This window comes from Esox lucius, chromosome 20 (assembly GCF_011004845.1).
Source record: "Esox lucius isolate fEsoLuc1 chromosome 20, fEsoLuc1.pri, whole genome shotgun sequence".
Taxonomy (NCBI): Eukaryota; Metazoa; Chordata; class Actinopteri; order Esociformes; family Esocidae; genus Esox; species Esox lucius.
In genome coordinates, this window is record NC_047588.1 from 30,612,071 (window position 1) to 30,640,050 (window position 27,980).

The 27,980-nt window shown below is 44.9% G+C and overlaps 1 protein-coding gene across 1 annotated transcript; it reads right to left on the minus strand.

The window, feature by feature from the left end:
* Nucleotides 1–1,639: 1,639 nt before the first annotated feature.
* On the minus strand, nucleotides 1,640–27,518 carry nr4a3 (nuclear receptor subfamily 4, group A, member 3). Its single transcript, XM_020041081.2, is given in 10 exon segments — nucleotides 1,640–3,601; nucleotides 6,213–6,391; nucleotides 11,149–11,348; nucleotides 11,468–11,631; nucleotides 12,359–12,488; nucleotides 19,162–19,272; nucleotides 19,275–19,969; nucleotides 23,964–24,045; nucleotides 24,979–25,131; nucleotides 27,448–27,518. Coding segments are annotated over 10 exon segments (1,989 nt in total). The 5' UTR covers nucleotides 27,463–27,518; the 3' UTR covers nucleotides 1,640–3,341.
* Nucleotides 27,519–27,980: the final 462 nt, after the last annotated feature.

Below are 27,980 nucleotides of genomic sequence, written 5' to 3' on the forward strand. Positions count from 1 at the left end.
CCTGAACAATCAGTTTGCAAAAGGTATTTTGGCCAACCCAGACTAGAGGATGGGTTTAGGAAAAACACTATTGGACACAGTATTAGAATTGAAGGTTGTTTTCAGGTTTGGCATTACTAGTTAGGTTAAGGGATAGGGTCAAGCATTGTGGCTGGATGACGTTTAGGCATAAAAGGTAAGGAGTAAGGGGATAGTTAAAGTTAGGGTTAGAGTTTAGGTTAGGTTTAGGTGTAGGGATTAGGGTACATGGATTTCTGGGTTAGGGTAAGGATTCAGGTCCCCAAAAGGATATATAAACAAACATGAGTGTGTGTGTGTGTGTGTGTGTGTTTGTATGTTTATGTGTGTGAGTGTCTTCTAATGGGAGTTCTAATGAAGCCTCAGGGGTAACTGCTATCTGTCAGCGCTGATCGATTGGCTGGCAGAGACTGACAGCTCCTTCTGTGTGTGTGTGTGTGTGTGCCTTTCAATCCTCTCATTGAGCACTATCTGTTTTAGTGTTATGTTACTCGTCACTCAACATTGTCACTACTTGTTTCAGAGAAAGATTCGCGCGCGCGCACACACACACACACACACACACACACAGACACAGAGTTAAAACAAGTTGTGTCGTTTTACCTGTCAGCTTACACAGAAACATCATGGTTTCTGATAGAGAGACAAGGTGTTTGAGCCTACTGAACACAAACACACCTTCCACCACCAGACCAAGCTCTAAACAGTTAAGCACCTGGATGAGAACATGTTTGTTAGGAATGATGGTTAGTCAGTGAAAGTATGACTGTAGTGTGGTGTTTGTGTTGGTGTATGTGTGTGTTGGTGTGTGTGTGTGTGGGTGATAGTAGTGACAGTATAGACAGTGTGCTGTGAAATGTCCCCATGGCGATCGATCCTGTTTAACGAGGGTGGAAGACCATCTGGGCCTTATACTTACAAGAACCCTCTCCTCCTCTCCTTCCTCATCCCTCTCCTTCTCCTCCTCTCCTTCCTCATCCCTCCCCTTCTCCTCCTCTCCTTCCTCATCCCTCCCCTTCTCCTCCTCTCCTTCCTCATCCCTCCCCTTCTCCTCTCCTTCCTTATCCCTCCCCTTCTCCTCCTCTCCTTCCTCATCCCTCCCCTTCTCCTCTCCTTCCTTATCCGTCCCCTTCTCCTCCTCTCCTTCCTTATCCCTCCCCTTCTCCTCCTCTCCTACCTCATCCCTCCCCTTCTCCTCCTCTCCTTCCTTATCCCTCCCCTTCTCCTCCTCTCCTTCCTTATCCCTCCCCTTCTCCTCCTCTCCTTCCTTATCCCTCTCCTTCGCCTCCTATCCCTCCTCTTCCCATCCCTATTCCACCTCTCCTCTGGGTGAGCCAAAGTGTCTACTAAGAGAGGAGTGGCCCCTTACTTGTCAAGAGGAACCAACCATCATCACACACACACACACACACACGCACATACACGCAAGCACTCCAATCTACATCTCACACATATTCAGTGATTTTTATTTCATTTTATTAAGAAATGTGTGCAGGATAAATCCCTGGCGGTGAATCCTCTGGTAATCGTCCTGATAAAACATTATTCCATGGTACGGAGTGTATTGAGTGATGATGATCACCATGATGATGATGATGATAGAAACAGCCGACTCAGTCAGTCAGAATAATCAGGTCTACTTTATGATGTCAAAGTGCTGAACAGAAACTCCAGTGAACCAAAGAGAAAGAACAAAAAAAAAAAAAATACCAGGAAACTCCAACCAGAGGGGGACATTGAAAAAAACATTTTTTTAACTTTTCATTTCTCTTCTTCAAAAAACAATGCACAACTCGTACCACAATATTTGAAAAAGCTAAAAACACTTCAAAATATTAGTTTTTTTAATATATATTTATATATCTATAGAATTTGCTTTTTTTTCCCCTCTGTCAAACGGCTGCCTGTGAGTGTGTCAGTGGTGTGATGTGGTGGAGGCCTGTGAGTGAGTCAGTGGTGTGATGTGGCGGAGGCCTGGGAGGGATGTCCACACCCACAGCCGCAGTCTGACAAAATGAACACAGGCCAAGCTGTCTTAACCGCTTCATAAGAGCTTATAACAGCTTATAACCCCCATGCGTACGTTCCTGCACTCCAACACCCACACACATAAACAGTAACACATCCTCCAATCTCTCACAGGCTCCATATTACAAACATACGAAAACAGCATGACTGTGGAATGTTTCAACCCCCCGAGACCCCTTAAAGTCCTCCGCCAAGCACCTTCTCTTCCTTGCCCCTCCCTCTCCTCTGCTGACCCCTATTCTTTTTCCTCTCCCTCTCTTGGGAAGCAAGGTGGGTGTGTGTCTGTGCGTCTCTCCCTCTGAGGGTGTAAGTGCTTGAAGCCAAATTCTGCTCGCGCTCTTCTCTCCCTAATCCTACGAGTTCATTTTAAAACCTACTACAGCCATTTCAGTCGGACAGACTCGGTCATCAATGGTTAGTGCTCAGTATCTCCTCTCAGCCATCTCTCTCCAGGAGCTACTGATAGACTGACAGTACGCGCCAGTCTTAGTATTAAAATAATTTAGAGTTTGAAATGAAACCTCTCCATCTCTAGCTGTTGCTTTTTTTATAAGATAGCACTTAAGAAATTGCACTTAGATACAAGAGCCAAACGGCAGTTACTTCACTGTGTGTGTGTTTGTGTGTTTGTTTGTTGGTGTGCTTTAATGCATTCTGTTGGAGGTTCTGTTGTGTGTCTGTGCTCACATACACACAGACTTCCTGGTTACCCAAACTCATGCTGTACATCGTCTTGCCTGATGACACAACTCTATTTCGTCCCTTTCCTTCAATTTCACAGGAGGAATTACAAAAACACAGCTTCTGTTTCCCTGGGACATCATCAGAGCATCACACACTTTCTCACATAGCCTGCATGTCTCTAATCCATCTCACCCTAGGACAGACTGCTATAAACTTCAGACAGAACCAAGTCAGACTGAAGCAGGCCAGCAAATTGAAGACAAAGCAAAGACGTGTCTTTTTCTTCTTTCAGCCATAGACAGATTAAATAGGACAGATAAATGTCACTTTCATTTTTTTCTCATCCTTTTTGAATCTTCCCATCCTCCATTATATGAGAAAATGAGGACCAGATAAAAAGTGGTAAGCGTATGAGTAACTGTCTTTTGCGTGAAAAACATTTTGGATTGGTTGTCCTTTATGAGTGAAAAGCAATTTGATTCGCCGTCTCTCAGTGCATCTCAGCGCATCTCAGCGAGTCTCGCTCCTCCGGGTGTGTCCATGTGCTCTGGGGGGGCGTGTCTTAAACAGGATGTGACACGTGTGTGTTGGTGGAATAAGACAGGACAGCATCAGTAGGGGAGAGTGTCCAGGAACCTGTCAATCAGGGGTGGGGGTGGGACCAGGTCCTCCAGCTTCAGGTAGAAGATCCTCTGCAGGCCTTGGGTCCTCTGGGAGCGGAGCTCCGCCCTCACACCTAGCACACGGCTCAGAGCAGGTGTGGCCTTGGATGAGGAGGAGGGCCCAAAGCCCAGGTGGTCTTTAAGGCAACAGACAACCTTGTTCTGCAGCTCCTCAACACGTTTACTGTCTTTAAGTCCTGGCACCTGCTCTGTGGAGACAGAGAGAGATGGGTTAAACACCACACACACACCCTGACAAATACAGAGAGACACACTTATGCAGTGCTTCTCTGACTTGCCGCCAGGTCTAAACATGAGCTCCTTTTTTTAAATTCAATTTAATTTAATTCCAATCTCATTTAATTCCATCTGATTAGTTCCTGTGGATCATGTTGTTATCATGTTTTCACAGCCTTAAACCTTACAGAGGGGCTCCAAACAGCCTAGACACACACACCCTGTCTGTCTCTCACTGCAGATCAATACACACACACACTAACCTAATATACCTCCCACCCCAGAGTCCTGTGACAGTTTAACATAAAAACACACACACACACACACACGCACACACACATCCCCTGCTCTAAGTTGACATCAACACAAGTAGCCAGTACTCAACAATTAGCAGATTATTCGCTTCTGTGGGCAGCCAAATGTGATTAGACACACACACAGATGTACACGCGCACACACACACACACACACACACACACTTCACTGGCCTTAGCAACCCTACTGGCACCGCGACCAGCCTTAATGTGACACTAACTCATTCTGTAGAGAACAGGGTGTCCAGACCGTCACACACACATGCTAGACTTGTGAAGACTTCAAGGGGACAAAAATGTATTAAAAATCCAGTTTTCCCTAACCCCTAAACCTAACCATTACTTCTCATAATTGTTGCTAGTTTACAAGAATCTTGAGGAGTTGTTCTCACAAGTTTGATTAAATGAAAGCACATACACACACACACACCCACATATACACCACACATAACCTCACAAAAGGCATCCACTGTAGTCATAGTTTCAGCGGTGGTGTATCAAATGTGTATATGTGCTGTGTGTGTGTGTGTGTGTGTGCTGTGGGTGTAGATCTTTGTAATGTTAGCTTTATTGTGAAGTGTATATTATTTTCATTATGTTTATTGTCTGTTACGGAATAATTTTTTCGGTTGTGTGTGTTGTGTGTGCAGAACTCTTGTCAGTTGTGTCTGTTGTGTGTGTTGTGTGTGCAGAATTATTTTGTCAGTTGTGTCTGTTGTGTCTATTGCGTGTGTTGTGTGTGTTATGTGTGCAGAATTATTTTGTCAGTTGTGTCTGTTGTGTGTGTTGTGTGTGCAGAACTCTTTTGTCTTTTGTGTGTGTTGTCTGTGCGGAACTCTTTTGTAAGTTGTGTCAGTTGTGTGTGTTGTGTGTGCGGAACTCTTTTGTCTATAGTGTGTGTGCTGCTGGAGAATCACTGTTGAAGTCCCTTTCACTTCTGACTGAGAGAGGCAGCTTTCAGAACCCTCTTATACTTCCTCTCTACCTCTCTACCTCTCTTTCATTTCTGAATCCCCTCTTTCTCTCTCTGTAGCTGAGTTCCTGGGGAGGGATCGATGGCTGTCTTTCTGCCAAGGCCACTCTGCTGCGGTCGATAGCCCTAGCGGCTCTGCCGGCTCTACAGTAGCAGTGTCCCGTGAGCTGCGTGGAGGTGGCAGAGTGCCACTGAGATCCGTGTGGACACCATTCCGGAGCCGAGCTCCACGGTGATCAGGTCGATCCGGCACGGAGTTAAGTGCTCCCCCAGAGAGGGGAGGAGGAGGGGAGGGTGATGGACGGGGAAAGGAGGAAGGAGGGAATGGGGCCTTGTAACATTTTAGGCATAAAGAAGTGAAACTAGGGTAAATGAAAGAGTGACATAAAGTGCCTCTACTCTGCTTTTATCTCTCTACTCACTGTGTTGAAGTGTTTATGTTAGGTGAAGTGAAAATTCAAAAAGTTTTCAGTTAGGGGTAGCTATTAGGCTTAAGGTTACAGTTAGGATCTTGGTCTGTCTGTCTATCTATCTATATATTTTGTAACAGGTGGAGACCCAGGGAACAGACACAGTTGGTGTGTTCAGGGCCCTGGTGGGCGTTTTATGAACTTAACCAGAACAACGAGGGGAGAAGGTGAGGGAGAACTCAAACCCAAAAAACAAATCCGCTTTTATTGGGAGGCGGCCTTGTCTTTGTGGAGGCCTCCCGGTGGTGGTTGGGGAGGAATGGGTGCTGGTTGTTGTAATGTCTGCCCCCCCCGGGAGCCCTTAAATACCTCCCCTGATGAGGTCCCAACAGGAGGCAGGTGTGTTGTGTGGGGCCGGCCCAGCTGGCTGCCCCCGGAAGATTCCGGAAGCTACCAGGTTTTTCTAGCGGGGTGCTGGCGTGGCGCTGATTCATGGGGTGCGGGCGGGATTTCGCACCACAATATACGGTCATTTATACACATTTTACATACATGCACAAATGTCTAGTACAGATGTGGATCTTAGTGTAATCTGGGTCATTTAATACATTAACAGACATACACGTACACAGGAACCAGCGATTCACCTACGTGGTTCACACTCTGATTAGGGGCCAGCTGCGAAGCAGGTGCTGCCGGAGATCAGGTGTACCTTCCGGACAGAGGAGTGTAAATGTGTGCGTGCGTATGTGTGTGACGTCAGTCTGACACTGAGTTACCAAAGGCTTAACGTAAAGCCCACCAACAAAGGACTGGGTGTGTGTTACCTTTTGTGTGGCTGTGTGTGTAATGGTGTGTGTGCGCGCGTGTTGGGTGAGTGTGTTACCTGTGAGCAGCACCAGGGCAGCCAGGCAGGAGAAGGCAGAAGTGTCCAGGTTGAGACTCTGTAGATGAGAGGAGAAGTCCCTGATAGAGTCCAGCCACTCCCCAAAGCCCCTGAGACATTGGAACCTGCTCAGCACCAGGCCATTACAGAACACCAGCTTATCCTCTGACAGCAGAGACCTGTCCCCGAAAGGAGAGAGAGGAAGAGGGACAGAGAGAAAGGGAGGGAGGCGGGTGAATGCTGACCCAATGTGGATTCTGGTGGAATGAAAACATTTGAACAGAGCAAAGGTAGAAAGTGAAGTATTACATCAGACTAACTTCAGCAATCAGTTTGACAGTCTTGGTTTTGAACAGCTCGGGGATTAGAGACAGTGAGTGACCTTTGGGCCCAACACTGTAACCACTAGGCTATCTGCCATCTCATAGAGATGAACCAAGAAGAGAGGCTGGATTTCTAAGTGCTAAGTTTTTGGTGGGAATCACATGACTCTCTTGGGTCCTCCTACTGGCTCTTAGTGCCCCCGTGTAAACCACAGCGCAAGGAAACAATTACAATAACTACAAATGAGAAACAGTGGCCGGCTGCACACAAACACACACACAAAGACACACACAGAAACGTCCACACAAACACACACACAAAGACACACACAAACACATCCCCACACAAACACACACACAAACACACACAAACACAGACACACACACACACACACATCAAACACAAGCATGCTGCTGATTAAAATTGTGTTTTCCAAATTAGAGCATTTTAGAACGTTTTAGAACATTCCTGTGTTTCCGTGCAGTGGTGTGGGGGAAGGTGAAGGGTTAGAGCAGAGGGCTGCGTGTGTGTGTCTGCGTGTGTGTCTGTGTGTGTGTGTGTGTGTGTGTGTGTTTGTATGTGTGTGTGGGAGCAGGGTTTAGGCTAAGTAAAACAGTGGAAATGCAGACTTTGGTCTTTATGAGGAAATTAAAAGCTTTTTCAGCTGTATTTAAACATTGTTTATACACACGACACACAGATATCCTATTGGCCTCTCACGACAGGGGGAGATAGATGGGAGTGACAGAGAAAGAGAGTGGAGAATGAGAGGCCAAGAGGAAGACAGGTAGAGAGGTAGAGAAACAAACATAGACAGAGAGACAGAGAGAGACAGAGAGAGATATGGGTGTGTTAAAAGATGAGGGGGACGAATACAGAGAAAAGGCATTGGGGTAGAAAGAGGCAGGGATGACTGTTCCTTATTAGTGCCTCAGAAACCTGGTCCCTGTGTATAACATTTAAATCAAAGAGCTGAATCACCGACAGGGACTGAGGAAAGAAAGAGAAAGAAGGAAGAGTGAGTGAGAGAAAGAGAGAGGGAATAGAGAGAGTGAAATGAGAGAGGGAAGACAGAAAACGACAGGGAGGGTTATTAGGTGGGATTATGGAATTTGGAAAGAAGATGGAGATAAGAAGAGAGAGTGAGAGGATAAAAGAGTGAGAGAGAGGAAAGGAGATGGAGATGAAAAGAGAGAGTGAGAGGATAAAAGAGTGAGAGAGAGGAAAAGAGATGGAGATGAGAAGAGAGAGTGAGAGGATAAAAGAGTGAGAGAGAGGAAAGGAGATGGAGATGAAAAGAGAAAGTGAGAGGATAAAAGAGTGAGAGAGAGGAAAGGAGATGGAGATAAGAAGAGAGAGTGAGAGGATAAAAGAGTGAGAGAGGAAAGGAGATGGAGATAAGAAGAGATTGAGAGGATAAAAGAGTGAGAGAGAGGAAAGGAGATGGAGATGAGAAGAGAGAGTGAGAGGATAAAAGAGTGAGAGAGAAGAAAGGAGATGGAGATGAGAAGAGAGAGTGAGAGGATAAAAGAGTGAGAGAGAAGAAAGGAGATGGAGATGAGAAGAGAGAGTGAGAGGATAAAAGAGTGAGAGAGAGGAAAGGAGATGGAGATGAGAAGAGAGAGTGAGAGGATAAAAGAGTGAGAGCGAGGAAAGGAGATGGAGGGAAAAGGAGAGAAAGGGTTTTGTGTAAGCCTCAAATTAAGATCTGTGCTAACATTAGCTGTGTGTTGGTTTAGTGGTTATGAGACAGATCAAATACTGTGTGTAAATGCAGTTTAACACACACACACACACACTCATAAAAACGTATGCCTACATATACCCACATCCACTCACTTATGCACACACGCACACACACACACACGCAAAACATTGACACACACACACACACACATGCCAGTCAGTACTGAGTGAGGATCCCTGGGTGGAAGAGGAGAATGAAGAGGAGGAATGGATGAAGAGGGCAGGGCAGAGGAGGAGTGAGGGATGGGTCTGGAGACAGCGAAGGAAAAACAGAAGAGAGACAGCAGACGAGATCACACACAACTCCACACAGAAAACAGACACACACATCATTGCTCCCTTTTGGATGTCAGCCACACATTCCGATCTCCCCTGACTACAACCATCACCGTGGAGATGGTCCAATAAATACGAAGTTAAAAAACGGAGTGCTAACGGCAACACCAGCATGACTGGAGCAAATAGACTGTACATACACACACACACACACACACACACACACTCGCACACACACACACTCACAGGGTTGTGCGCGCTCACCCATACATTGGGGTCAGAAAGCGACTGGGTTCACGACATGGTCAAAGCAGGGTTGCAGCAGCAGTCACAGCGTGTGTCGTGTGTGTTTGAGTGTGTGTTTGAGTGTGTCTCCCACTTCCTCGGCCTCCGCAAGTAGTGAAGGAAAGACTACCAGCACAACCATGTGATCTGCTTGTGTAGTGAAGGAAAGACTACCAGCACAACCATGTGATCTGCTTGTGTAGTGAAGGAAAGACTACCAGCACAACCATGTGATCTGCCTGTGTAGTGAAGGAAAGACTACCAGCACAACCATGTGATCTGCCTGTGTAGTGAAGGAAAGACTACCAGCACAACCATGTGATCTGCTTGTGTAGTGAAGGAAAGACTACCAGCACAACCATGTGATCTGCCTGTGTAGTGAAGGAAAGACTACCAGCACAACCATGTGATCTGCTTGTGTAGTGAAGGAAAGACTACCAGCACAACCATGTGATCTGCCTGTGTAGTGAAGGAAAGACTACCAGCACAACCATGTGATCTGCCTGTGTAGTGAAGGAAAGACTACCAGCACAACCATGTGATCTGCCTGTGTAGTGAAGGAAAGACTACCAGCACAACCATGTGATCTGCCTGTGTAGTGAAGGAAAGACTACCAGCACAACCATGTGATCTGCCTGTGTAGTGAAGGAAAGACTACCAGCACAACCATGTGATCTGCTTGTGTAGTGAAGGAAAGACTACCAGCACAACCATGTGATCTGCCTGTGTAGTGAAGGAAAGACTACCAGCACAACCATGTGATCTGCTTGTGTAGTGAAGGAAAGACTACCAGCACAACCATGTGATCTGCCTGTGTAGTGAAGGAAAGACTACCAGCACAACCATGTGATCTGCTTGTGTAGTGAAGGAAAGACTACCAGCACAACCATGTGATCTGCCTGTGTAGTGAAGGAAAGACTACCAGCACAACCATGTGATCTGCTTGTGTAGTGAAGGAAAGACTACCAGCACAACCGTGTGATCTGCTTGTGTAGTGTAGGAAAGACTACCAGCACAACCATGTGATCTGCTTGTGTAGTGAAGGAAAGACTACCAGCACAACCATGTGATCTACTTGTGTAGTGAAGGAAAGACTACCAGCACAACCGTGTGATCTGCCTGTGTAGTGAAGGAAAGACTACCAGCACAACCGTGTCATCTGCCTGTGTAGTGAAGGAAAGACTACCAGCACAACCGTGTCATCTGCCTGTGTAGTGGCAGGTTGAATGCAGGATTTTTGATTTCTAGTGCCCGCGTGCATGTGTGTGTGTGTGTGCGTGTGTTTGTGTGTGTGTGTGATCGAGGCCTCTCAAAATCCCCAGTCCAGAGTGAGTCAGAGGCCCAGGCTGGTGCCCCCCTGGTGGGACTGAGACGACACCACCTACCCTCTACCCACCCTGCACCTGGAGGCCCGGCTGGGACGGAGCCTGTCACATTATAACGGACAGTAATGGAATCATGTAGAATCTGTGCCGTCACCATTTGTCATTTGTAGATTCATACTGTGGCTGCGTTTTGGACCAGGGAATTGGGAACTTGACTAGTTCTAGTTGTGCACTTTCTAGCAGAAGTACCTTGTGGATGTTAAAAGTTGTGCGGGCAAATACGTTTTTCTGTGTCTGTTTCTATGCATGTTGGTTTTCGCTCCCCGACAACTGCATGGACAAAAGGATGAGCTTGTACCTCCTTTCTTTGCAATCCCATAAATTTCACCAATTACATGCTCTTGGGGGTCAGCACGGTATCCCATAGCAACGCTGTGGTACAGACAGGCACGGGCATTCACTAACACACTGCAGGTGTCCACACACACGTTATTAACACTGAACCTCTAAATGGGGACATCAAAGTTGATTGCCCTATAAACATCCTACTCATACTAATCCAAAACCTAACCTTAACTCTAATCCTAACCTTAACCTAAAAAAAAATACATTTATGCCAAAACTTAACATAGGCCTAATTTCTAACCCTAACTCTGACCCTAACTGGTCATGCCTAACTGTAAATCTAATTTATAACCATAACCCCAACACATTTTTGCCCTAACCCTAACACTTAAGGCACATCAATTGTTTTTTCAAAATGGTTTCCCAAAGAAATGGAAAAAAAGAAAAAATGGTTTCCCCCCAAAAAAATCTGAATTAATCACAGTTTCTGTCCCTGTTATGTAGTTAAATCCTAAACACAGATACACACACACACACACACACTCCCAAATGTCTCTGCGTCAGACACCAGATTCAAGTGATTGGAACTGTGGATAAGTCTGTGGTCAGGTGTGGGGCACTCCTTCCCTTCTTACCTGTGGGCTAATCGCAGGACGAAGAGCTCCAGGAAGGCGGAATCTATAAGCAGATTCTGGTCATCGCGATGAAGCTCGTTGAAGCCGGGCAGCCGGTCGGCCCAGCAACGTGTGGTCTCCATGGAGACGGTAAGCAGCCTATAGAAGAGTTCAATGTTCTGGGCATCAGAAGAAGAGGACGTGGCTTCCGCCGCACTGAACTGTAGGAGAGCAACACAGGGGTCATTGGGGGTTAGAGATGAAAGCCCGGGTTAAGGGAGAAACAGGGAGAAGTGGAAAGACAGTTGGGGATTAATCCTGTGGCAGCCCGGGACCCTACCTGGCTGTAGTCTAGTTCCCGAGGAGTGCAGTGTGAGTAAGCCCTGAGAAGAGCCGAGAGCAGGCTGAGAGGAGGCGAGGGGGGCGAGGACTCCGTCTGCAGGGGGCTCTTTGGTTTTGAAGGCAGGCGACCTCGACGGCCCTTCAGGTTGTCCGTACGCACCACTGAGGAGAGACCAGAGAGAGAGATCACATTTCAGGTCAGCGCTTCGGGAGAGAGAGGAGAGAAAGTGTTCGACCATCTTTTAGGCCGCTGATGAAAGACCTACAGTTCCTCAAGCCCTACTCTTGGTGACCAGTAGAGGGCAGTGGAGCTGTGTGACAGTTGATGTGTGGGAGTTAGAGGGTGATCAGGAATCTCGCTGGACCCACAGTGTCGCGTGTGGCTGTGTGTACTGGTGTAGATGTTCATCAATTCCATTTCATTCCATGAAGTTCACAAAGTAAACGGAAAATCCAAATGAAACTCTCTTCAATTCTTTAAATTAAGAAAGCCTAGAATTTCAATTGGAGTTTAGGTCAGTTTTTGATTGTACTGTTTGAAATGAAATGAACCCCAACGCAGCTGTCAGCAGCCGGGTCTGTTGGTCTTTATCTGAGGGGTCAGTGTATGCATCCACAGACTGCAGATTGAGACTGGATCACAAGTAGGTGCCAGACTCTGACATTTGTCTTTACCAAAGCAAGATGTGTGCACCTATGTGACCATTCTACAAGCCAGACCATTACCGGTCAATCGCATCGTAATTACACACACATACTGTCACCATGGTGACTTGGGCAGCGGATTCATCTCATTACAGAATGTGTTCTGTAGGAACATCAGCTAATGGGAATGACTGTGCTGGTGATGAGCAACTCTTCCTGTGTGTGTGTGTGTGTGTGTTCTTACCCTCCTTCACCATGCCGACACTGAGGCACTTCTGGAAGCGACAGTACTGGCAGCGGTTGCGTCTCCGTTTGTCCACCGGACAGTTCTTACTGGCCAGGCACACATACTTAGCATTCTTCTGCACCGTACGCTGTGGGGACAATTACATGGAAAAGTGAGTGTTTGCATGAGAAAGAGTTTGTGTGTGTGTGTGTGTATGTGTGAATCAGCTGCCAAACAGGGGCAGGACAAAAGACACAATCAGCCACCTAACACTTGATTTATTTAATTCAGTTGGTGTTTTTTTCTCTGTAGTGGAGAATAGAGGCTGAAGCTCGCAGGTCACATTTTAATTATGTGCTGAAAGACAGCGGTGACATCAGGAAAATTAGATCAAATTAATTTCCCGACATGCCTTGCCTCCAGGAGGGACGATTTTATTAGTGCGAGGGGGATGACAATGGGCACGAGTGTGTGGCATGCCGAGGTGGGTCCCGCGAGACAGGGGACAGCGTCCGCAACGCGCCGCGATCGGATTGTTTGTGAAGCCGGCGGGTCAGCTCCAGCGGTACCTCCGGGGCCCTGTGCAGCGCGCCTCTCAACGGGGCCCCGTGGGAGCTGTTTTCTCCTCGGCTGGCTCGTGCGATTATTACTGACCTTATTAAAATGAAATCAGAGACGGCCGTGCAGGGCAACGCGCGCTCCCTGCACAGAGAAGAACAACATTAATATGATTGTTTATTGAGTGGTCCGTCCATTCCCGGGCACGCCGCAGCCTAATGGAGCGAACCCAATCACCATGGCTCTCTCTCAGCAGAGACAGCGGAACAGTCTTAACAGTGTGTCTATGGGTGGCAAAACACACAGCTATTAAAGATCTAAATAAACTACATAGCCATATGCATATGCATTAATAACAGTCATTTTAGAGGGACTTTCACTCCCATATTTGGCGACTGTGAATGGTCTGGTGCGCTAATTGCTAGTGTGGGGAGCCATGAATACGAGGTTAAAATGGAGCACTGCTTATAATAATCACTTTATTTGACATGTGTAACTCTTTAATTCCTGTAGATGTGTAACTCTCTGAGATGGGCCGGCTCTGTAGGGAGCCTCTCCTCATTTAGCACCTCTAAAACACATCAAAACAAATCAATCCAGTTAGGAAGCCCTAGCGCCACACATGCCTGGTCCCCCTAGAGACCAATAACACATCATTTATTCCATATGCTTCCACGCCAGACCGGAACGGCGGTGTAATAGAAGGCTGCGCTGGAAGAGAGGGGTTGCCATGGTGCCCCTGATCACACCAATGTTTGCCCCTCATATCTTAAACAGTCAATGACCCATGCACACGACGACACGTTGGTTATGGCCGTTATTGAGGCTAATATGGTCGGAGAGAATTGCCATTCAGGATTTAAGCTAAACATGATGATACACTTAATAACTGTGGTCTGAGTTTGAAACACGCACTCCCTGGACAACCTGGAATACATGGTTTATAAAGGACCACCTCGCCTGTTAAAGAATAAAACACAATATCCTGATAATGTAAGCTTCATTTTTTCATTTTGTATCTTAGTAATTAACTAGCGCACAATGATGGACTGATTTGCATATTCTAAATGCATGGACGTGTGGAATTGTTCAATTGCAGTCATTTGAATATTCAGCTGAAAGAGGCGGGCAACTTTAGACCTCTTTGGAGACGTTAAGTAACAGCAGTTGATTTTGTGGTGACCAATTCTTTTAAGATGTTGCTGTGGCATGAACTGTGTCTTTAAGATGTTGCTGTGGCATGAACTGTGTCTTTAAGATGTTGCTGTGGCATGAACTGTGTCTTTAAGATGTTGCTGTGGCATGAACTGTGTCTTTAAGATGTTGCTGTGGCATGAACTGTGTCTTTAAGATGTTGATTAAGGGTTTAGCCGATTATAAGGGGTGAACCAAGAGCTAAAATTGCTACTAGTTTGTGGAAAAGTTTGTTGTTTGCATTTATATCTGAATAGGAGCCTTGTGTGAATGCGTTTCTGCGTGTGTTTGTCATTTGAAGTTCTGTGGTTGTCTTAGTGGAGACGCTACGCATCAGAGCTAATGCAGCCTTACTCACTCATCCCTGATACAAATCTCTGGTCCTGACACGAAAACACACACACACACACCAACAGTTTTTGTGAGAAACTGCATGTTTACATTGGATGTTGGGCATCCAATATGTTTTGATCAAGCTAAACACAGAAATTCATCGATACTTGTACAAGAGCCATGACGTCAATTCAGAAAAATGTCTGAAAGAATTTCAGAACATCATCAAGATACATGACGAAGGTGGGTTCCTGAATGAGACGCTCCGTGCGCATTACTCAATGTGTCTATGTGTGTGTGTGTGTACGCGCTGTCCACACTGCCCTGTCAACTCGATCTGTCTCAGGCAAGACGATGAGGGGGGATCGGAGGATCACGGAGAAAGACAGAAGGACAGAGCGGTGAATGAGCAGGGAAAGACACGCCACTCCCACGAGAACAAACTGGCTGCCTACCGTGTCCTGCATGTTCTGGCCCTGTTCAGGCACAATGACAGCAGAAAGGCCAAAGGGCTGAACTGGGGAGGGACTGAGTTAGCACAGCTCTGCCTACCACCCAGAAAGGGCTGAACTGGGGAGGGACTGAGTTAGCACAGCTCTGCCTACCACCCAGAAAAGGATGAAGCTCAGTTTTACTCCTGCTGATACACAACAGCTATGGTCCGCTGACTGACCATCTACACTGGGGGCATGCACACCCGCACACGCAGAGGCACACACACACACACGCACACACACACGCACACGCACACGCACACGCACACACACACACGCACACACACACACACACACACACACACGCGCGCCGTAGGGGTTCTCAGGGGCAGGCAGAGGCATGCAGAAGCAGATTCATGACATGTAACATGTGCTAATAGCCTGGCTTAAATTAAAAGCCTTCAGGGACAACTCTCCCTCCTCGCCTCCCTCATTCCTACATTCCCCCTCTCCTCCTTCTCCACTCCTCCCTAATCAGGGGCTATCAGACAGCTCTCTCCCTCCTCCCTCTCCCATGACTGCCACTCCACTGCCGTCCATTTCTAATTAAAAGTGCTCGGGCGGTTTAGCATTTATTAATTATAAATTCTGATTTTTTTTTTCATGTAGTGACGTGTGTAGAGGGTTAACAACCATCACTTGACTGGGTGCTCAGGGGTTAATGTGTGTGTGTGTGTGTGTGTGTGTGTGAGCATGTTTTATTCGTCATGTTCCATTTCCCTCTGTATGAGCAGTAATTGGGGCTATCGCTGCTTCTGTTAGCTTAACCTCTCTCTGTCTCTGTCTGTCACTTGACCTGTCTCTCTGTCTCTGTCTGTCACTTGACATGCCTCTCTGTCTCTGTCTGTCTCTAGACCTGTCTCTCTGTCTCTGTCTGTCACCTGACCTGTCTCTCTGGCTCTGTCTGGCTCTTGATCTGTCTCTCTATCTCTGTCTGGCTCTTGACGAGTCTCTCTTTCTCTGTATGTCACTTGACCTGTCTCTCTGTCTGTCTGTCACTTGACCTGTCTCTCTGTCTCTGTCTGTCACCTGACCTGTCTCTCTATCTCTGTCTGGCTCTTGACCAGTCTCTCTTTCTCTGTATGTCACTTGACCTGTCTCTCTGTCTCTGTCTCTGTCTGTCTCTTGACCTGTCTCTCTATCTCTGTCTGGCTCTTGATCTGTCTCTCTGTCTCTTGACCTGTCCATCTTTCTGTCTCTCTGTCTGTCTCTGTCTCTTGATCTGTCTCTCTGTCTGTCTTTCCCTCTCTGTTAAATAAGTATGTGTCAGTTATTCACTCTCCCATACGTATTCACTAATGTATTCACTCTCCCATACGCACTGGTTTTATACGACTGTCTCTCCAAGTCTAATTCTACGAATGTGTATTTGAAATGACTACAATTTATTTGCATATGTATCTCCCACATAGGCTACAAATTATGTTCCCCCCTAAAAAAATTATACTTATTCAAGAGGAAAATCTCTTTAATTCACATTAGTGAAAACAATTATATCTCACAAATTAAAAGACAATAAATCCCCAACAACACTCCTAATACGAAGGAAATAATGCATGAATGCCCTATTAGATTTAATCAGAGATGATGCACGTAATGGTGTGTACACAGACAATAGTAATAAGCATGCCCACTCAGTGTAACTCCCATATTAATATGTTGTCTGTGGTTTACCTGCTGACCACTATGTTTGCCTGCTGCCTGCTGTCTCTAATGTTACACAGTGTCTGGGGAAAAACACAGATGGGCACAATGTTGTGTTGTGTGATTCATTGTGTAAATAGGGTGTGAATAGTTTGTAATGCCAAAAGGATTATGTTGTGTAAATGCTATAAGGATTGTGTTTTGTAAATCATTTTCTAGATGTTTAGCTTTGATTGGCATGGCTCTGGAATCACTGATTTGCATAAATTGTTCATGTGTGTGTGTGTGTGTGGCTGATCTAGTGTGTTGACAGGCTGTGTCTGGGTGCTGAGCTGTGTAATGAACGCACAGCCCACGGCATGCAGCCACCCACAACACACACACACACACACACACACAACATACACCTAATACGCACACAACACACACACACACTGACACAACGTACAGACAATATGCACACAACACACACAGAGACACAACATACACACAACACACACACAACACACACACAACACACAGACCCACTAAGAGCCCGAGGCCTGCAGCCATCCAGCGCTGCTTTAATTAATTACTAAATAAAAACAAATTGTGAAACAAATTGAAAAGAATGATCATTCATTCCCACCTACCACAGGCAGTATTTAGTAATCTGTGGGTTGGCTTCCTCTCTCTCCTTTTCTCACTTTCTTTTTCTGTCTTCCTGTCTGTCCTCCTCTGTCATGCCTTTTCGATCGTATTGTTCTCATATAACAAATAAGTAAATTTTAAATTTTACTGACAAATATATTTGAAGTGAAAAACGCCTCCTGACTAAAAGCAGAATGATGGTGCAAGCGGGGGTGAGATGAGTGTTTGTGTGTATTTGTGTGTGTTTGTGTGTGTTTGTGTGTGTGAGTATGTGTGTCTGTGTGGGACGTGTTATATCCAAGATGTGCGATAACTGTCATAAAAGAAACGGAAACTGCGGAGGAAGGAGATGTATGATACAAGCAGAAGTCATAATAAAATAAATACAAATATTTGTATTGCTGCTTAACATTATTGGCTTTGCAAAATTCTTAATAATACATTATTTAAGCAGAGCAGTCCAACTGAGATTAAATACGCCTTTCTCAAGCAAATCATCTGAGTTACTAGTGATGAATCCAAGTTTGTGAACAAGTTAAGATTTTCTGGTCAGTAGTAACTGAATAGTGAATATTGCCTGAAGTAAAAAAAAATGTTTAACAGATCTAAATTTATCGGGATGATGCTAGAAATAAGACATTATAAATGATAGTGAGAAAATTGTATATGCTACAGCATAACATGATATCATTCTCAATATCATATGAGGTTAAATTTTTATGGGGGGTTTGATCTTTACTCTTCTGTAATATTCCTTCATGATTATTCATGATCTATGAAGGTTGTGTCCACATCCATCACAGTAGCATCCACATGAAAGTAGACATTTTAATCTATTTACAAACAAATTGGCATTATTTAACCTTCTGTTCCTATTAGGCAAAACACAACACACAGACAGACGTCCAGGATTTGTGTCCTTAAACTAGCGTGTAATGTGATGCTGGTTTTTTCACAACCAGAGTGAAAATGTCAGTATCCAATTGTTTTGTATTTGCAGACTTTTGTCTCGTTCTCTTTCAGTCTTTTTATTTTCTCTCTTCTCTCTCTCTCTTGTTCGCTGTCTGTCTGTCTGTCTGTCTGTCTCTCTCTCTCTCGTTCTCTGTCTAACGCTCTATGAGCTGGAAGAGGCAGCAGTCGCTGATCGTCACTCTAAAGCACAGTATTTTTATTGCACCCTGCCATCATGCCACACACACACCCACTAACACACACACACATACACACACACACCCCCACACACACTAACACACACACATACACGTACATCCACTAACACACATACACACACAGATCCACTAACACACACACAACCTCTCTGCCCTGCTGGTCGCCGGGGGAGACGACCCTCACAGGCGCCTTGGCAACCCTTCTCAGACAATTTAGAGAGCACTCAATGAATGACAGAAAGAGAGAGAGATAGAGATGGAGAAAGAAGGAGGGGGATGTTTGTAACAGACACACACACAGACAGAGAGAGAGAAAGAGAGAGAGAGAATGAGAGGGAGAGAAAGAGAGGGAGACAGAGAGAGAGGGAAAGTAGGAAAAAAAGTGATTTTTAGGAGACAAAGAAAGACAGGGGTGGGAGCAACACTTGAGACTCCAGATTGAGGTTAGACATGGTTTCGGTCACTGGGACAATGGAAAGAGGCTCTAGGTGGGTCAATGTACATAAACCCTGATCTGAAAAGTAGCCCTAGATACACTCAGTCCTCCTCCACGTTTGGTGTGAGCGAGGCTGGTGTAACTTGTGAGACACAAACAATTCAAATTGTGACACCTCTATTGATCAGATTCCAGCCCTGTGGAAATACAGAAAATATCTATAGAGAGAGAGAGAAAGAGAGAAAGAGAGAAAGAGAGAAAGAGAGAAAGAGAGAAAGAGAGAAAGAGAGAAAGAGAGAGAGAGATTGGGAGAGAGTTCTGAGCAGAGAGTGTGAGACACATAGGCCTGTGGGTGGCTCGTACCTTGAAGAAACCTTTGCAGCCCTCACAGGTGCGCACGCCATAGTGTTGGCAGGCGGCGTTGTCCCCACACACGGCGCAGGTGCCCTCTCCTGGGGGTCCGCGGGGGGGGGGGGCGATGGAAGGCCATCCCCCAGAAGGGGGTTACAGGAACCCAGCGCCAGGGAGCGGAAGGCCAGTCCCCCTGGGCCGCCCGGACCCCCGACCCCGCGGTGCAGCTGGTACAGGTGCTGCTCCAGTGGAGGGCCGTGGGGGCGGGACGGCACTGAGGACGGGGAGGAGCGAGGAAGGCCCCCTCCGAGCCCCTCGTACCCCCCGCTGTGGGGAGGGGAGTGCTGATAGAAGTGGGAGAAGCGAGGGGACTTGATGGGGCCGTGGGAGGGGGGCTGCAAGGAGTGGTGGGGGGACTCATCCCAGAGGAAGGAGGAGCCGGGCTGGGGGGGGAGAGAAGGGGTGGTTGGGGTTGATGGAGGAGACTGTTTAAAGTACATGGAGGAAGAGGGCAGGGTGTCAAGGGGCGGGGGGGCAGATTGGGGGTAGGATTCCTCCTCTTTCTTGATTAGCGGCCTATGGGAGGGCAACTGGTACAGGCAGGAGGACTTGGGTTCGTAGCTTCCCTCAACAAACACGTTGAAGCTGGGTAGAGAGGTGGTGGCGGCCGCCGAGATCTCACCCCCGCCCAGGTCCAACTTGGAATAGTCTGGGGCCATGAGGTCTGAACTGTAGCTGTCACCCTGGTAACCAAAGGACTGGGCGGAGTAGGATGAGCCTGGGGGGGTGGGCCCATACTGAGCCTGCACACAAGGCATGTCTACAAAAAGGAGGGGAAGAAAGAAAGAGAGAGAGACAGTGAAAGATAGACAGAGGGAGAGAGGGAGGGAAGACTTTTTAATCATGCAGTAGATTTAAAACACTATGACAAAACACTAGCATTGTAATGGATGAATTTGGCAGAGCTGATCAACACAGTTTGGTGCAGACACCCACAACCCAGAGGGATCTCCTGTATGATGTCAATGATGTACAGTACTGTGGGATCCTTTTCTCATCTAGTGCGAGTATGCATGAAATGTGTAAGAGGGCTGTTAGTATGTTGTTAGTATAATTTCCTCAATAGAACACTATTAATAAAGCACATAAAACATGTTAACCAGTCAATGAAGCAGATAATACGACATTTGACACCAGTGAAGCTAATTCTTGTTCACTAGGCAGGAAATAGGAGAAAACACAATTCACTTAATTTTGTGTTTTCAATTTTGACACCATTTCTCCTGTTTGTTTAAACTGAATGAGCACCTGATTAAACCCCCACCCATTCTGCAGTCAACACACAAGGTAATTAACAATCACAAACACAAGCAACCACTCACACAGCGCAACCCTCATTCCTGCACAAGTAAACTGTAAGAGTAAAAATGCTGTGTGTGTACGTGTGTGTATGCAGTAGTGCAAGCGCATGTGTGCCTGTTTGTGTGTGTGTAATCTATTTGCACTAATGATTTTAATGACCGTCTTAATCTGTTGATAACACACACACATACACCTGTGCACATACATACACACACAAATAACACATACTGTATATGTAATGTATAATAATAAATATTGATAAGAATCATGATAATTGGTGTATATTTCTCATTAATACATCCTGCACACAACATGCAAAGACATTTTCTACCCCTTTTGAGCAGGAGAGTTGAGACTGGTCACTATCTGTGTGTGTGCGCGTGTCAGACTTAACCATACAAAGGGGATAAACCTTTCCCCAAGTTATGATTAAATTAGAATAAGTCAACTTTGTCTTAGCTTATATGTTAGGTTCAACTTTGTTTTAGCTTTGTCTTAGCTTATATGTTATGTTTAGGGCAAATGTTAACATTTTTGTTAAGGTTAGAGTTAGGGTTAGGATTCAGCAAAAGTTGCTTTTTCCCCCATTTGGATAGCTCAGCAAACACGTGTGTGTGTGTGTGTTCGTCTGTTTAACCAGTCGTAAGTGCCAGCGCACCCAGGCCTGTGATGTTTGCTCTTCGCTCTCCACCAGGGAACTGTCAACAGCGCGCGGTTCCCATTGACGCTCTGCCTGCGCTGCGCGGTAATCGTCTTGTTCCAGCGCGTCATATTTATTTAGTCAAATATCGAATTTATCAATACAACTACAATCATTTTTCCTGCACTCCTCTTGTCCTCTACGGACTCTAATAACTGTACATTTTCCCTACGCACACTCCTCACGCAATAATGCGCGCGCACGGAAAATGTCCTGCAGCCGTAGCGAAGTATGAGCGTCCTTCAATAAGCTGCTAATCAACTTTGGTGATTTCTGAACGCCGTTTCATCCTTGGTCTCTAATTTTAAATCAATATGAAAAGAAGAGTAGGCAGTGGGAGTGAGGTACATTGACCCATTAAGCCACTGATCAGTATTTCTGGCCTATGTTAGGTTGCCTAAAGGATTCTAACAATAATGTCTAAACTCCTGTTTATCTTGCAAAAAAATTAAAAGTAGTGTCAACATTTTGAATACATAGGTTGAGAGTATTAGGCTATTTTTACTTAGGTGGTAAATGTAAGTTTAAAAAGTACATTTAAGTCTTTTAGCAGACGCTTCTAAACAGACTGACTTACAGTTTTATGCTTTTTCATCATTTGAACACTACTAATCAAACATGTGAGATGTCTTCAAAATACAATACATCCCTTGCATAAAACTAAATGAATGTAAAACTAATTTGTACAAGGCAGACAATATTGATAAGCCATTAGCTGAACTTCCCCAAGGCCAAATAGCACAATTTACCCAATAGCAACTATTTTAAACATAGCTTATTTGCCCACACAGCTACACAGTTGTGCACTTCCATTCTAGGACCTCACACTATAAGTGTAATATACAGACAAACTAACTGACGTATAAAACAATTTCAAAGTAGGCTATTTACTTCAATTTAGCTACAAGCTTCAGAAAACCTATGACACAATACGTTAATTTGACTTTGTGAAAACTTGCTTACCACTTTTTCCACGGGGATTATTCCCACACGTAGGCCACTGAAGGAAGTAATGACCCCTTCATACATTTTTAGTCAGATGATTTATTTCATTTTGTGTTTTCCTAGAAACACGGGTTGGCTCAGCTAATGCTTTCAAACTTCTTTCCCCTCGTAATAGGCCTATATTTGCGGATATTAAATAAACACAACTGTCCTATCAGTTCTACTAGGCCTTTGCCTTATTATGAAAATGATGATAATCTTAATATTATAGCCTTACGAGAAGAATAAAACAAAGGCATAATTATGTGAATTAAGTTGTCTATAAAGTTGTGAACTGGAACAACACTGGAGAAACTCCAAAACACTGCGGAGAAGAAATTAGAAAGTAGGCTAGCCTGGTCTAGGAAAAGACCATGTCATCAAGAATGCATGCTAATATCAGCAAATAAATGGCACATTCAATAAGTCAATATCCAACCAGATGTTATGGAACCATACAGTATTTGGGGTATTTTTGTTTAGCTGTGGGCTATGGTAGGGTTAGTAGAAGACTGCCGTGATTAGAACATCTACATCGGTAGAGACTGAAACCCATACTGAGCACGCTGATCTAACTCGTCAGCGCGGATGAGCGGCAGAGACACAGTTTATGTACCATGTAACCATAGAAACGCAGGGGACACCAGGTAAGGCGGGAATTCGGGGGTTTGACTCAAACTTTCTCAGAGCCCGCTCGCGCATGCATTCGTCTGGAAAGGAGTGGGCGAGGAGAACTGCACGCAAGCAGACCGCTAGACGCGCTGTGACGCCATCTCAACTTTTCTTTTATTTCTATGACGGCCTCGCGAGTGACCAGGCAGTTATACCACCCACACGGAAAGCCTGTCATGGGCCGCCACAAGGACAACCATCTGGGGGGTGGGGGGTGGGTGATACGGAGAGGAAGGGGTTTTGTAGCGTGCCTAGCGTTACCGTACGATCAGAGAACAGTGGGCCATTCAGTCTTTCAAGATAAAAGACAGCTAGAAGGGGAAAGTGAGAAGGAGAGAGAAACAGAGCCAAAGAGAAGGAAGTGTAAGAGGGAGAGGTGGGGAAAAGACTAAGGATGGAAAAAGAGAAGAAGAGATAGAGAGCTGAGAGATGAGGAAGTTTTCCTGGGACAGGACATGTGCTTGTGTGTATGAGGTGAATTCATACACAGGTAAATAAAGACTAATCTACTGACCCTGCTTGAAGTAGAACACAGATGCACATGGAAACAGACCTACACACACCACACATCCACAGTGAAGATAAACACAACCTAGCAGGGGTAAATCCTGACCATGCCTCACCTAGTGCTGTGTCCTTCCACAGCACTAGGTCAGAACTCCCTCCCTCTTTCTCTCATCTCTCTGTCACGCGCACACCTTCTCCAGGGCTGCCTGCGTCTGCCATGCCCATATACACACACATCTATATATACATATACACACAAACAGACATTCACACAATGTGGTGTCACCGAATTGACAGAAAACCTAAAACCCTCTTCATTCAAACACCCCGAGGAGGTTCACCCAACAGTGAAAGTGTGTATGTTAGTGTGCATGTGCAAGGGAAGTGAGTATGTCGGCCTATCTGTGCAGGTGAACAGTTTGTGTGTGTGCGTGTGGTAGTGTGTAAAACATGCATGCGTGAATGTGATTGTGTGACTATAAGCTACATGCATGTTTGTTAATAAGTAAGGGTTAGCAAGCATTAAGGACAGACAAGCCCAATGTGTCTGCGTGTATGGATGTGGCATGATAGAGAAGCGGTCTCTAACCTCGAGGTGTGCATTTCAACTGGACACAATGCATCTGTTCCAATAACTGAGCGCGCTTGTTCATTGTCAGAATGCCATAGATCTAACAAACAAAACATGAAGTGCATAAGTAAATACAAAACACATTCTATTGATTAGGGAATCAATTTAGAATTGTCAAAAAGGAAAAATGAAAGAAAATGCATTTAATGGACTCATGCGATGGTGAAACGATATATACAGTCAAAACATACACATTGAAACAGATTGATAAACTGACAGACAGCTTTCATTCGTCATTCGATCGAAATCTTATTTTGTGTACGGCCTTTGGTCGGGTAAATACGGGTATAGGGCCAAGATGCAGGTGCAGAAACACAGAACGTGTTTTTGTCCTCGAGGCTGTGTTCACCTGAATCTAAACGCAGGCTAAAGGCCCTAAATGATACGAGTTGAATAGCCTATATACATGTCAGGAGAAACTGCTGGTGCTTTCAAATTATTTTACCTTATTTTGGTCTCGAATGTTTAAGACATTGAATAGTGTTGACTTCTTTACATTTATCGATATTTACAGATTTGAGTAATTCGTTTTTTTTGTCTTGCTTTCGAAGTCGATGGGTTCAGTTTCACAAGACAATATTCTGTCCCCATATCTACACATGCAAATGTCAGACCGCGCACTGACTGAAAAACCTTACAATTACACTTCACAACTTACTATTAAATTATCATTGCATGCTACACATTAATATCCCATAAATATTTAAATACAATAATAGTTGTCCTGTCCTAAACGCACGTTTGGTACTGATACAAGCATGACAAAATAGGTAATAATGACTGTTTAGCAAAACAATCAACTTACAGGCCTAAACAAAAATGCATGAACGAAGTATCACGTGGCACGACTCATACTTTGGAAAGTACGCGCGCATTTGGAAAGCACCAGGCCAGGTTGTCACAGGCGCTGGGCTGCACTGCGGCTGGCGCCTCGTCGCCCCCGGCAGATTCAAGGTGTGTTTTAGTAGCCTACCTGGTGTGAAAGCCTCGCGCTGAATGGTGCTCTGTGTGGGGGGCTTGGGGCTGGTGCGGCTATCGTAAGGGCCCCGGTGCGGGGTGGACTCCGAAGGACTGTCCGGTAGCCGGGGATCTGAGCTCGGCTGGGCGCGCTCTTCCGAACCGGGGTCTGGAGTAAAGAAACAAGGGTCACAACCGGAGATACAGGAAATGCCAAACCGCACGCATTATATAGCTTGCTTAACAAATAAAATAAAATCTCACAGAGAGGATTTAAGTCACACATAATATTAGGCTACACTGTGATTACCTGGTTGGAAACAAACGCACCAAAAAATAAATAGAACATCAATAGAATACAATTGATGAGTAGGCAAAGCATCAGCAGGCATAGATAAGTGTGATGCAGAATTAAAGGTCAGACGGAGAGAGAGAGACCGTACAGACAGGCGACAGAAGAATTAAATAATTGTTATTTTATGGGAAAATTTTAACAACTATTTAGCTTTAAAAAATTGAATATACAATTTCATAGCACTCATAGAATGAATGATTCACAAAACTCAGAAATGAAAGGATATTGACTTTAGGCTTTAGTAAATATACAAATGGCAACTAATACCAATTTTAATACCAATTTCATTTATTGTAAAAAAAAAAAGCATTGGAAATTGATAAGAATGTATAGTCTAAAATAACATCACTTCACCTGTGAGCCTCATAAAGTATAAAAATTAAATAGTTAAATGAAATATACTTTTTTAAATACTATATACATCTGAAATAAAATACATTTAAACCAGTTATCTGCAATTAAATAAAAATTCTACAAAATAACATATTTTTAAGCGCTAATCTGAGACCCATGCACTCATAGGACTTAGAGAATCATAGTCGGTTACTGGAAAGAGAGAATACAATATCCACCTAAGTTATGAATCTCAGAACCGAAACCTCTCTGCTCTCAGCGCGTCTTGCAGCCTGCCAGGACTGCGGAGCTGAGCATACAGCAAAGATATTTCACAGCGCCTAGCGCCCCCTCTCTGCAACACTCACTGTTAAACCCTGACCCATACCCGGACAAAAATCTCTCCACTAACCCGGGGAACAACCTTTCCTTTGCGGACTCATTCTCAATCCCACAGCCATGCAGATTGTTGAATCAATGTCCAGTAAATTCAGAACCCAAATGTGGATAGGTTCTTATCCAATTTTTGAACTATGTCACTACACCTATTTCTGGAACTTTAGTCTGTGTCTAATCTATTCGTCTCACATGTTTGAAGACTATGTATATTATTCACTCATGGTCTGAAAAATGAATTATTTCTAGGTTTAATAACATTAACCTCATCATGCTGACAGTTGCTTCTCTCAGTCTTTTTAAATATCTGTCACACCAGGCTCCATGTCTAATCAGGAAAGGCTATCAAATATTATTTCTCAATTGTATATACTTCATATACAATGACATACATTCTTTGTTATTTTGTTTCTAATTCGGTGTGAAGTTTTTGCCTAACTGGTGATACTGAACGCGACCGTGTCATAAAGCAAATAGCATGTAACGCGTATGAACACAAAGCAGACAAGCAAGTTATGCATGTCCTCTTTAAAATTGCTAAATTTGCCCTGTCTGTCTGTCCGTCTGTCTGTGTGTCTATGTTTGAACACAGAACAGAACAGTCGACTCGCACTCCTTCCTTAAGCCGGTCGCTGGGTGCTACTGGGCCTAACGCCCCGGTAACCTAGAGAACCGCGAAGGAGCCATGAAGCACGCTCCACGGAGCGCCGGTACAGCCCCGGTAGCCCCCAGCGCCAGTAAGCCAGACAGTGAGAGGCTTCCAGCAAACAACGAGAAAAGAGAAGATATAAAAGGGCTGGAGATATATACAAGTACAGTAAATTAGCCCCAAGTATCGAGGTTGTCACATGGAGACTTTGTGTTTATGTATGTGTGTCTGTGGGTGTGTTTGTGTGCGTGTTTGTCTTCACATCCAAAGCCAATTTTAACCGCCTGAGAGAACTCAAACCACACATATCTCATAGTGAAAGATACTCCTGGCCTTCGACTTTAAAAAAAAAAAAAAGTGTTGTGAGAATAGAAGATCCCGAAATGTAATTTAGTCTGGCCAAATATTGGCCAGACTAAACTAAAATTAAAATGCATTGGGCTGTCTTTGAGTCATGGAACTCCATGACATTTAGATCGAAGATCCACGTTCGATTGCAATAACTTTACCTTTGGAAATGAGACAAGGCAATCTACATAGATCAAACATTTTACATAATTAAATGTTTTTGTGAGCAATTATAGGCCTAGGCCTATCTAATTCTGAAGAGCCGCAGGCTGCAGACACACACACAGAAAGACATTGTGACAGAGATATGGTGTGGAAAACAAATATAAAGACAGGCAAAAACGGTCAATTAAAAGAGTACTATATGCAAGCATTTATTTAATAGGCAGGGCAAATTTACTCACAATCACCCCGCACATAGACACATCCTAGGATCGCTGGGATTGAATGGCGAGGTAATACCGGTCAGACATTACACTCATGCAGCAAAACTATGTATTAGTCCAAGGCTATATTGCAAAAGCATCAAACATCATATCCACATAAAGCTGAACTAATACTAAAACATCCTTTCAAGCGGCGTGGATAATGAGAACATAATGCGCAAGCATTGATGTAGGCTCTCCTCTCTCTGCCTGGCTAACTGTGTTCTTCACTGAGCTCCATTAGTGCTTATACTAGCGATGTCTCCCACTTCATTGTCTGACTGAGAGGCATCCTATTTCCATGACAACCACAAAGAATATGATACCTTCCTTTAGCAAATTAAATTAAGATTCGTTTCCATCTACCCTCGGTGACATCAAGCACACAATGAAGTTCCCGAGCGCACGAGTTTGCCAGATCAACAGGTTATCATGCCGGAGGAAGTTTAAGACAGCGCTTGTGTTTTAACAAAATAACAAACAGGTGGGTTTCTAACCAAACGCAGCCTACA